This window comes from Melanotaenia boesemani, chromosome 9, assembly GCF_017639745.1.
Source record: "Melanotaenia boesemani isolate fMelBoe1 chromosome 9, fMelBoe1.pri, whole genome shotgun sequence".
Taxonomy (NCBI): Eukaryota; Metazoa; Chordata; class Actinopteri; order Atheriniformes; family Melanotaeniidae; genus Melanotaenia; species Melanotaenia boesemani.
In genome coordinates, this window is record NC_055690.1 from 30,197,566 (window position 1) to 30,209,779 (window position 12,214).

Below are 12,214 nucleotides of genomic sequence, written 5' to 3' on the forward strand. Positions count from 1 at the left end.
GGGGCCACAGCAACTTTTTTCTTTGCAGGTAAGTATGTGATGAATTTAAAGCTCCCCATTCTTTTCCAACTTATGGCTCCCTTATCCCACCGTATCCTGCATCGAGTTATTGGGCTGCTGCTATGGCAGCGTCATCAAACTACCACAAACTAACCAGAACCAGAAACCAAAATGCCCTTAAACTAGCAAGGAGCTCCTGAAACAGGGATTTTAACAGGACATGTTCTGGAGGTTCTGCAAACAGTCATCACTATTTTAACTTAAGAAAAACATTAAAGTTCTATAAGATAAGAAATCTGTCTTAAGATTATATAAACACCAACCTTTCTCTTGCCAGGAGAAACGACTTGCGGTCAGACTTGGAAGGCTTCAGTAAAAGTTCTGATAGAAATATGATCAACCCAAGAGGGCCAGGATCTGAGCAGCTCCATGTTTTACTCTGATGTGGTGGAAACAGAAGCTGTCCTGCACTAACCAATAGAGAAGCCAGTTTTCTTCTTTGTTTTTTTCCCTCAGTAATTTTTGATGCAGCGCCACCTCTGGTGTGGAGAGGAACATGTTATTTTAAAGATTAATGCGGCGTGAACTTAAACTTTGTCCGGAAGAACCCCCCAACTAAACCGAGTCTCCAGTCGTACCGAGTCCTGTAAACTTTCCTGGTGAGAATGCAGCCTTAGTTGGATTCTGGTCTTCACATGTAGACCAGGGAGGCTTAAAAACCCATTTTGAGGCAGGACAGTTTGGCTTGGTAAACCCTGATCTCTGCTGTGTTTCCACAACCTTTACCTGGTAGGCAGTGGATCTTCTGGACAGTGAGAGATAGCAATAAACATTTACTTAATATGGTGACATCATACCGGAGCAACACCTCTGTTGAATTATAACGAAGAATGCGACACAGAAACGGTTGCGTTCTTTCTTTTTGGCATTTGGCTTTAAGCAACACAAAACCCACAGCATATTTAACACAGAACTGTTGCCGCTTTGTTCTTTTGCAGAGTCACACGGGAAGTGATGATTCTTTCGACCAATCTGTGGATTGTAGTGTGTTAAGTGCCACCCTTTTTGTTAGATCTGTAAGATTGGGACCATTACGGAACGTCCCCAGAAAAGTAGGATGGGTATTCTGGCACCCGTCCCGGTTTTTGCCTGTTCCTTACCGAACTAGACCCATTGATGGAAACGCTGCTAAAAATGCGACAGTCTCCCCTCATTTTCCCTCTTCAAACAGAAGTGTGTGTCCTCCTCCAATGTGAAATTATTCAGTTTATTTAAACTTTTTTCTCACTAACACAATGTCCAAGTTGAACAGTTTGGTGTCCTAAAAGGAAAAAAAAAACAAACAAAAAAAAAACAGTAATTTTCTTTTTCTTTTTCATTACAAGAAGCCAATAAGTTTTTGACTGATGCTGCAGGATTATTTACTTGTAAATGTCATGGCCTTTTCCACAGCACAAATATAACATTGGATAGTGAAGATATTTGCTTTTATCTAAGGCAGTACAGGAAATACTAAAACAGGCTTGTCTCTAAAATCTTCCCCCAGTTAGGGCAGATAAAGTCATTACTTCCCGAGATCAAGCCACGATTCTCAGTCTGCCATGTCTCCTCCTCTCCTGACCGCTGAAACAGGAGCAAGAAGATTGAATTATCCAGACAATTCATCTGCACAGTAGAGAAGGAGTTTAGCACTAATTTACCAGAGCATGCAGGGTATACGGTGATGAAATAGAACCAAAGTAATGGCCCAATCTGGACTGTGCAAACTAATTTCATCAGCAGGTTAGCCTAAAGCAAAGCAGGTGAGGGGAGGAATTAAGGGGAATTGAAGAGGGAAGGAAAGAAAGAGAGGAGAGGTCATGAGCTCTCAGGAGACCGAGAACACTCACAGATGTGCTCTGTATCAATAATGTAAGGAGAGAAACAGGAAGAAAAATGGGAGGAAGGTCAACTGAAGAGGCAGAGAGGAAAAACAAGCAAAGAGATGCTGAAGGAGGATTAAAAGGGATGCTTTACTAGAAGGATCAGTACTCTGCTTCAGTGATGAGGCAGAGAAAACCTGCTGCTTCTTTATGGTTGCTTTCATCATCATTTCTGTTTATTTCTACATGTAAAACAGGAAGATGGCAGGTGTGTGCGGCCATTCGGGGCTGAAAATGGGAGTGCAGATCAGATTCCCGTGTGTGTCTAGTAATCAGGTCACTTTGTATGAAGAATGCGTAGTACTGTCAACAGAGATTTACAGGAGAGTAAATTTAGTTTAGAGACATTTAGATGCTGTTAATGGACAATATGCTGTCAGTGTTTTAGGATCCAAACAGGTGAGGATGTATCTTTATATATGAGGACTATGATTCCCTGATTGTTTATTTTTATTCTTTATATCTTCACTTCTATTACAGCCTTTGTTTACATCTATATTTTTATACTATTTCCGTAAAATCTGTTTCTTGTCATATACGACTATTTCTTGTGATTATTGATACAATGATCAAATGCAATGCAATTTATGTAATCTTGCTGGACCTGACCAGAGGGGACAGAAAAAAGAGAATAAAGAGAAGTAAAAAGGAAAGCAGAAAAAAGGAAGAGGAGACAAAGATCCAGTAGATAGAAGCAACGACCCTGCCAGACACCAGCCATCCAGGGCGCCCAGAGCGAAGGGCCCAGGGCCCCAAGAGCCCAGAGGTGTAGGGTAGAATATTTTTTATGTTAATTAATCTGTGCATGTTAGTGGAGGAATGTCTACCTTTAATAAAGCCTGTTTGGTCAGGATGTGTAATTAGAGAGGTTATTTTTTCTATCCTTCTGGCCAGAGCTTTACTGATTATTTTAAGATCTATATTTATTAATGAAATTGGACGGTAGCTGGATGGAAGTGTCGGGTCTTTTCCTGGTTTTAATAGTGGAGTAATATTAGCTAGGTTCATATTTGGAGGTATTTTTTGTTTTTGTTTTTTTATTTCTAATATCTTAATGTAGAAAGTGGGTGTCAGTATTGTCCAGAATTCTTTGAAGAATTCTGCTGGGTAACCATCTGGATGTGGACCATCTGGATGTGGAGCTTCTGGATGTGGAGCTTTATTGTTGGGCATATGCTGGAGAGCTTCATGGAGTTCGCCGACTGAAAGAGGTGAATCCAAGGTTATTTAATTTTCATGTTTTAATTTTGGAAGATTGATGTTACTAAGAAATCAATCAATATTCTCATCTGTTGTGTTTAGTTGTGATTTATATAAAGTTTTATAGAATTCTCTACGAGTGTTATTTATCTTGTTAGGGTCATGGCTGATATGTTCTGGATCTTTTACAGAGGAGATGGTTGTTTTTTATTTTATTATTTTATTTTATTTTCAAACAGAAAATTTGGCAGGTTTTCATGCAAGCCACATACTCAACTCCGCTGCTCATCCCACAAATGTCAGAACCTGATACCTTTTAGTCTGTGTGAGACTGTTTTATTTAGAAATTCTTGTCCTCCCCACATCCTGTTTAGATCCCCCTCTGTGTGAGTCCCTCCCTGTCTAATTGTCTTCACCTGTGTCCCAATAACTTCCTTTCCTCCCAGATATTTAAGCCCTCCCACTTCCCTTCAGTTAAAGACTTTTTGTCTGTTCCAGACTTTTTGATGAATTGCAGAAATCAGAATCTTGTTCTCAATAAAATACCATTTTTTTGCCAGCCCAGCATCTGACTCTGCACGCCTGGAGTATGACCATTCTGACCCCGATAATGCATTCTCCTTACACATGTAGCTCAGTTTAACAGGAAATAAATAGCATTTCCAGCAGTGTTAGATTAGCTAGAAGCATTGTTACTACAAAGAAATAATCCACCAAACACTAATTTAAACAATATCAAAAATAACATTTCTAAATTTATTGCAGTACTGTATAAAATTAGACCTTTTATGCCAGAAATCTTTGTTTATATTATATTATTCATTAATTGTACCATAGCCTATATGACATACTGGAAAAACTTTATTAAATAAACATAATTTTTTTTTATTTTATTTTTACAATAGAAAATCATTAGAATATTAACTAATAAACGTGATCTTAAAACGACTAATCCGTGTGATTTTTTTAATTAAGCATACTCAAAGTGAGTGAATTAGTAGATTATAAATGAAAACAAATAATGTACAAAGCTACGAACAGTTACCTCCAAACGTCCAGAAGCTGTTCAGAACAAGAGAAAAAAGAACGATCTGAGAGGTAATTTAATTTTTTTAAAACTCAGTTCGAACCAACTATAAATGTAACTGTTTGGAGTTATTGTCCTGAACATATTAAAAATTGTGATTCTTTGAAAGTGTTTAAACAGGTAATTATCAGGTTGTTCTTAACACTGATGCATGAGACACTTCGAGAGGCCACATAAGTGACTTTGGGTAAAATTATTTATTTTCCTTATAAAAATCTATATATCTGATTAAAATTGTGTTATGTGTTGATGTTCTTCTGTTGTTTTATAAGCTTTCAGTCTACATCTCTTTTGGTTCATATAGATTCAATCTTGTTTATCATTTTGTCTGTTATGTTTTGTATATGCCTCCTTTGGAGGAACTAACCATCAATAAATTTCCATATTTTTTGTGCCAACTTTATATTCTGCATCTAGCAATCTGATCCATCAAGAACATGTGATGGCAATACAGTTTATCTCACCTCTTTTTGGAATTGAATTACACTCAAATTAAGCCTCAGTAGCATAAGGAAATGTGTAAGTTCTACAATCTATAAAAAATAATATCTTTTTTATATAAATCATGCTATTATCACAATTGTCTTCCAGATATCAAGATTTGATTATTTCTCCTTTGTGCCTTTTCACAGTGACTTCTGCACCTCTCTCTCAGCTCACCTCTTGAGCTGTTCTCCATCACTCTGGCATCTTCTGAGAGGACAATTTTGTTGAGAGCGCAGAAGAAGCCTGAGTGAAAGAGAGAGGCTCAGACTGGAAAGAGGATATTTGTAGATGAAGCAGATTAATATGCAGGCTGGGACTTTTTGATGATGAGATACAGGATGGCGTGTTGGTGAGGGTGTTGCTGCAGAATCCCAGTGGTTGAATTATCGCCTGACTTGTCATTCACCTGACTTCCTCCTGCTCAGACCGACCTCAGGCCTGAGGAGGAGTCAAAGCTTTGTCATCCAACTGGAGCAATAAATGCAGTCACGATTGTTTGTATCTCAAATAAATGAAGTGCAATAGGTGAAATTTTCATCTCAGATCTGACTTTTCTGTCATTGAAGAAGTTAAAAAAACTCCTCCATGACGGAGCTGAGCTGCAGAATACTGACAAATAATAAAATATGAAAACTGCTTCTTCACAATGAATCACAAGATTGATTTGTCCACAAAATTTTTGCAACAGATAAATTTCTTCACAGTTTCTCCAGGAATTCATTATCGCTTCATTTAGTCAGAAAAATAAGGAAATTTGTGCAGCCGGGGAATGCAGAGTGTCTGCTTCCCTTGATTTGACTCTCTCAGATGCTGTCTTGTAGAAAATTGTTTTTCTGCCTCTGAGCACCGAGCATGACACAAACACTCACCTTCTCACAGTTTAGGTGATGCTGACCGTCTTTGTTTATATCATTTCTTCCCTTCACCATCTGTTGCTGGATGATGTGATTGTATGAACGAACAAACCTGTGACAGTACTTCATATTCATATGTGATGGAGTTTCATCATCTCTGAATTAAACTATGATTCATAAAGATTTTGCATCACAACTAACAAGTGAAGCTTTAGCTGGTGTGTATGGGAACAGATTTTCTTTCCTGCTTCATAAATGTGCAGTTCAGACACTTTGATCATCTCACACCATTAAATGAAGAGTGTTTGTGTTCAGTCACTGCATACAGCTCCGGTCCCTGCTCTATATATATTTATATCTTAGGGAAATTCTCCCCAACACAAGCACTGCAAAGCTAAACCTTTCAACACAAGAAGAACACAGAGCATTACTTCATGTGTACAATTTTACTTGCAAGGAGTGTGTGCACCATACGAGTATGATACACACACTGAGTTGTTTCACATATTACAAGGCATTTATAGGGGAGGTTCATGAAGTCCTTCCCTGTACATAAAACAGTACATAATTACACAATTTCAGGATTTACAGGCTTCAGTGTTTCCTACTAAAATAAGCTATAGGGAGTCAGGGGCACGGTGACCTTCTTTTCTTCTTATCATGGTTTGGTCTTGGTTTTCGAGCAGGATCCACTGTGGATCCACTGTGGATCTGTGGAAATAATTCCCCTGACGTACAGTAGGTCATCTCTTAAAGGGAGTTTGTGGGCTGAAGCTGTCATCTGTATCTCGTAGAGAGCAACATATCTCACAGCTGTTATATGAGCAGCTAAATTCCATCAGTGACGGATGACTTCACTGTATATCTGTTTGTGCTTTCAGACAGACACCGTTCTGGTTCTTGTCCTGCTGTGGAGTCTGTTTAAGAACGAGCTTTCATTTAGACACAAGATATTGTCAGCCAACAGAGAAGAACCCGAACCATCTGAACCTTTAACTAAATAATAACGGCAAACTCTGGCATGTTTTGACTCAAGTCTTTGGATCCCAATCAATGGTTCTCTAGCCACCTTTCTGAACATCTTTTTGTAACATCCTTGGCTTGCTGCCTCTTTTTTATGAATTCGAAAGGACCCATAAAGTAACCTTGATAAGTTCAATAACTGGAGCAACCCCCCAAAAAAACCATAAAACTTAGACATTTTGCAGAGACCAAGAACACATTCACCCTCCACCTCTCTGACAACCGCCCCATGTTACAAGAAACTGATGAGGAGGATGTAACATGTGAACACAAGTGACTAGGTTTTGGCTCTGTTTTTTCACTGATTATAAGAGGAAAGCTGCTGTATGTTTGAGCCTTTCGTTTCGAGTTATTGAAATGGTAAGTTAAGTGTTTTAGGTGGGAATTTTTAACTCCGTACATTGAGTTGAAGGATCTGTCAACAGGACTGTTTACTAATTTCATGGGAAAATTAACGAAAAGTTATGATTACAGGACAATCTTTACAGTGATTCATCATTTTGTTACGACTCTGGCACCTGTTCGTACCACTGCTGTCACATATGCCACATGTTCAGAAAGATGCCGCTCTGAACCACACTGCAATGTCAAATATCGTAAAAAAATGCTAAATTAAACCTACGGTTGCTGCTTAAGTTGTATTTTTCTGGCCCAGCCCAACACTGTGTCAGATTTAAATTCTGATATAATTTACTGATTAGTGATCAAATATTAGATGGAGATGGAGGAAAAGCTGAGAGTCTGTCTGCTCAATCAGTTTTTCCTTTTCTTTGGAAGTATTTTAGTTTTGAAACAGAAAACTAAGATAGCAACTTAAAACTTAAGAGCATCATCACCCAGAGACACTTTAAGTATCAGACAACATCAGCTTTGTAAGTTTTCTAGCTGATATTTGGAAGATTTGTTATAAATTGCTTCTGACTGAAGCTTTTCCCTTTCTGATTTAGTTTTGTTGTACTCAATGAAAAAAATATATATTTAAAAAAACCTCCAGATTATGTTAACATTATTAATAAAAACATATCTGTGTACACTCAGCAGATGAGCTCATCATGACATCCGTCAGATGGATTAAATAATCTGTGGAAACCTTTGTAAATGCATACTGCTGATGCTGTGGAGCTGAACGGCTGTTTTCTCGTCTCCTTCTGTAACTGTATTCATGGCTTCTCTGTGTTTGTGTCCTTGTGTCCGACAGGAAGGAGACTCTCTCGGGGCGATGGAGAAGGTTTGTCGCCAGCTGACCTACCATCTCAGCCCCCACTCTCAGTGGAGGAGGCAGGGCTTGCTCAAGAGGAAACCTCAGGCCTGGTGAGTGTGTGTGTGTGTGTGTGTGTTATGTGTGTTTGTGTGAACATCTCGGTGTGTCACCAATGTGTCATCATCTGCTGCCCCTTTGGATGCTGTGGAAAAATCTCCTAATGTCTGAGCCTATTTATTTTCTCTCTCATACACACAGTTGGAGATGAAATGCGTCCTCTTTATTCCCTCTGCCGGCTTCTCTCCTTTCTTCAGTCCCCGTCTTTAAGCGCACATTGTAACCTGAAGTGATTTGTGTTCCTTTGTCTGGATTTAAGCTCTGAGCTTTGTCAGTTGTTTGTATTTCTTTTTCTCCTCTTCCTCACACATGCATTTTGTAAAACCTCATTTATAAAGTCTGTACAAAAGTGGAGATTCTGACTGGATTTGGTTTTTATGTAGCAGTGTGGCACATTATGTAAATAAGCCATCAAAAGCAAGTAACTAATCCAAAAGCTTCTTCAGCTCAGCTCCAGTGCAAACACTCCAAGTTAAATAACATTTAGACTTCAAATGTTATTTAATATTAGCTGATTATGGGAATTTTCAACATTTTACTCAAAACACTATTGGTTGTATTTAATTGCACTTGTGTGTTCTGTTAAATTTATTGTCTCCCCTCAGGATGCAGGCGTTATGGTCTCTGTTTTTTGTGTAAGAAATACTTTAATCACAAAACACAAGAGGTAGGACCTCCATGAGAGTTCAGATGCATAGATTTGACATGGTGCTTTGGGTTTGTTTGCACTGTAAACTTGTCTCCTGTCCAACGTCTTCACATCTGTTCTCACATGCTGCAGTTCTAGCGTCTCCTTTTTCTCTCTTGTTTCAGCACTTTGTGTTTCTCCATCTGAATTTTTTCATTTTGTTCAATTTGAAGTTGGATGCTGTAGTGGGCAAACATTCAATCCAGCTTTATCCATTCAATCCAGCTTTGTGCAGCGTCAGTTCACAACAAAGTCATCTCAAAGCACTTTTACACAAACAGTTCATTTTTTTTCTTCAGTTATAATCCAATTAAAACAAATCCACTATATGATTTACATTAGTCCAGTTCATGATAACTGTGTTCCTATAAGCCAGTTCATAAAAAATAATTGCCTAGCTATGGAATCCAATTGATTGCATCAATTTTTTTCTTTCATTTAAACCTCCACCCGGAGCTGCATGAGGAGACAATGGAGAGAAAAACCTTCATCAGAACCAGAACCGGGAAGGATGGCCACCTGCCTGGACCAGTTGGTGGTAGAGAGGACAGGAAAGAGGCCAACAAACTCTAGCCAGGGAGACAAGGCCCATTTATACTAGATACAGAAGAAAGATACACAGACGGACGGACAGTTTCATCCGTCTTTTGCGTTGGTTATATGTGTAATTTGGTCCGTTTTCAAGGAGCTTACCTATCCGTTTCTTGACGCAGAAGACGGAGCAATACCTCCGGAAATTGCTGGGACATTGCTGAGCAGAATAGCGGACATGTGACCAACGAAAGAAACAAACCAGTGGAGAAGACGAGGAAAAATTTAAAAAGCAGAATAAGTATGAAGACGAGGACAACAACTGTAGAAATTCTATCAACTTTTGAAGCAAGGATTCAATGTTTACGCTGGAATTATACCGGCTACGTGTGCGTCACGTTACAGCTGCGCCACAGTTTAGTTCCGACCTGCGTAGAGCTGCATTTTATACCGGGAGCGTGTCAGGTGTGGAGCTCCTACGAGTGCAGTCCATCGCGAAATCACAGGAGTGGAGAATCTTGTGATTCTCCACTTCCAGGATGAAAATCTCGTCGTCTGTGATGACATAAAAAAATAACACTGAGACCCCCTGACTGGTTAAACACGTAATGTTTTCATGGTTCAGCTTTTATTTTGAAAAATACCGGAAGCTTTTATACTGTTACTGTGTCTTATTTCTTGTCTAGATTCTTGTCTGCGTAAATCTAGCGTCCTGGAAGGAAAAATTGTGAAGCACTGTCTCTCATCTTCGGGATGCTGCTGGGCACGACAGCTCAAGAAATGTGCATCAAAGCTGTCACTGTGCCATCAAACAAATCAGGAAGTTTTAGAGTTGGAAAGTTGCGTAATGCGTCTCTAATGGCTCCACGGTCGCTCACCTTCATATGGTACAAAATTCAGTCTTTTATCTGGCACACATGAACATGAACCCATCTCTCCTGGTGTAATGTCCCTCCATCAGCTGCCTATCATTTCAGGACCCTTTTTAATAATCTTTTTATGTGTTTTTAAATCCCTCCATGATCTTGTGCCACCCTACCTCTCTTAGCTCCTTCACCCTGACACACCTGCATGTTTCCTAGGATCACCTGATCAGCTGCTCTCGAATGAGATATAAACAAAGCAGAACCTTTGCTGTTGCTGCTTCCAAATAGTGAAACGACTTGCCTCTGCACATCAGACAGGCCTTCTCATTGTCTGTTTTTAAATCTCTTCTTTATGTGGTAGAAGAAATAGTTGTTTCCAGGGTTTATTCTGCAGAAGACATTTGCGGTGTAAATGTCAGGGTCTGTGGTGTCATGTCAGTAATAAGTGCAGGCAGCAGACACCTCAACACGTCTCACTTTACTCACATCAGTCTGACTTCTCACAAACTTATCAAGCAAAGTTTTATTGGAATCTATTGGTTCAGGTCGATATCATTAAATGAGCCTCTAAATGTCGAATCTGACGTATTTCCTCTTCATTTTACATGTCAGAACCTTTGTGTGCTCAATGTTTCTCAGAGCTGAAACCCTCTGACGTAATCTGAGATGCTTTACAAACATCCAGATGCCTTCAAGCATCAAATGGTAAAAAATTATATTTGGACTCATTTTGGTGAAAGGATCCCCACTGCTGCTGTAAGAGAAGATGATAGTGAAGAAATGGAAATGTTAGAATAACCAGCAGCTGTCAGTTTGTCAGTGCAAGAGGAGAAAAAACACATCAGTGCAGCAGATGAGACCTGCTGAGTTTGTTTTTGGTTGCATTTCAGCGCTTTCAGTCAACCAGAGTGATTTATGGTTTAATCAAATTAGGGAACTCCCAAAGTCGCTGTCCTTACTGGAATGGAATAAAGATGATATTCAGATTGAGTTTGGCACTTGTCTGAATTAATTCTGCAGAATGAGATCAGTGTAGCGCTGCAGTCGTCACTTCAGGCTGTCAGGAGGCAGTCAGTAAGTTTGCTGGATTATTTTTTTGTTTTAACCATAGGCGTTGCCAGACCTCTTATGAGAGGTCTGTGCCCCAGTACAATCTTAGGAGTGACAAATGATGTGATATAACAGTAACATGGACAGAAGACAGTTATCTTAAACTGATCTGTTAAGCCAAATAAAGCATGTTAATTAAAATTCAAGCTCCTGTTTGCACTGAAAATTTCATTAACAACAATTATGGATGCTCTGTGAAGCCTTTCAAAAGGTGCAAAATGGTTTAGTCCACACATGCACCGGACATTTCAGCAGAGTTACACAGACTATGTATATTGTGGAGTGAGAAGGGAAGAAGGCTGGAAAAAGTCTCATCTACTAAAAACAAAAAGAGAGGAAAGGGAGAGAAAATCAAGCAGCACACCTGAACTAACACAGAGATTGAACTTGAGATGATCAGAAAGTTATCATCTATCATTTCATCACAGTTTAACCTTGTGTCAATATTTTACTCCTTTCCCAGTGATCAATGACTTTTCCCACATATTTAGTATGGATTTCTTTTGATCTCAGGAGCCTTCACTGTCATTATGTTGAGAAACTGAAAGCAACTGACTCAAAAAACTGGAACGTTTACACCAAATAAACTACCGTTATGTTATAGAGGGTTCAAAGTAAAACAGAAGAGAAGAATATTCTAACTTTAAGGCAACAATGACCAATGAATAAGGCAAAGTCTTATTATTATATGACCTACTGTTAGTGTATTTGAGACTGATTTTTGTCTTACAAATGCTACTTGATTATAAAAAGGGTTTGTTTTATAATCATTTCTTAATTATTTAATTCAGTGCATTAGGTCGACAAATAAAATTCCCAGCCAGTACCATTCATCAGAAAAGTGTCCATGTTATAAGATACAGAGTAGAAGAAGTTCACAGCAGGTCAGGAAGTACAGCAAAAACACGATTCAGAGAGAGATCAAAATTACATGACCTGAATTTGCATTTGCAAATTATTTACTAAAACAATCTGATATTCAGTTAGAATTATGTTATAACTATATCCAAACAAATTTACAATATGATTAGATAATAAATTCTGTGGTTTGTATGTTTCACGTTTGATTAACCACACAGAGAAGATGAGAGAGAGGCAGATGGAGTAGATGGAAAATGGAACATGTGGA

At 38.8% G+C, this 12,214-nt stretch overlaps 1 protein-coding gene across 1 annotated transcript in view; it reads left to right on the forward strand.

Annotated features, from left to right (window-relative positions):
- The window catches only part of lrrc75a (leucine rich repeat containing 75A), a 55,530-nt gene that overhangs the window by 25,696 nt on the left and 17,620 nt on the right, over positions 1-12,214 (forward strand). The window contains exon 3 of the mRNA XM_041994456.1: positions 7,771-7,883. Within this exon, the coding sequence (XP_041850390.1) occupies positions 7,771-7,883 (113 nt within the window). The remainder of the gene's footprint in view (positions 1-7,770; positions 7,884-12,214) is intronic.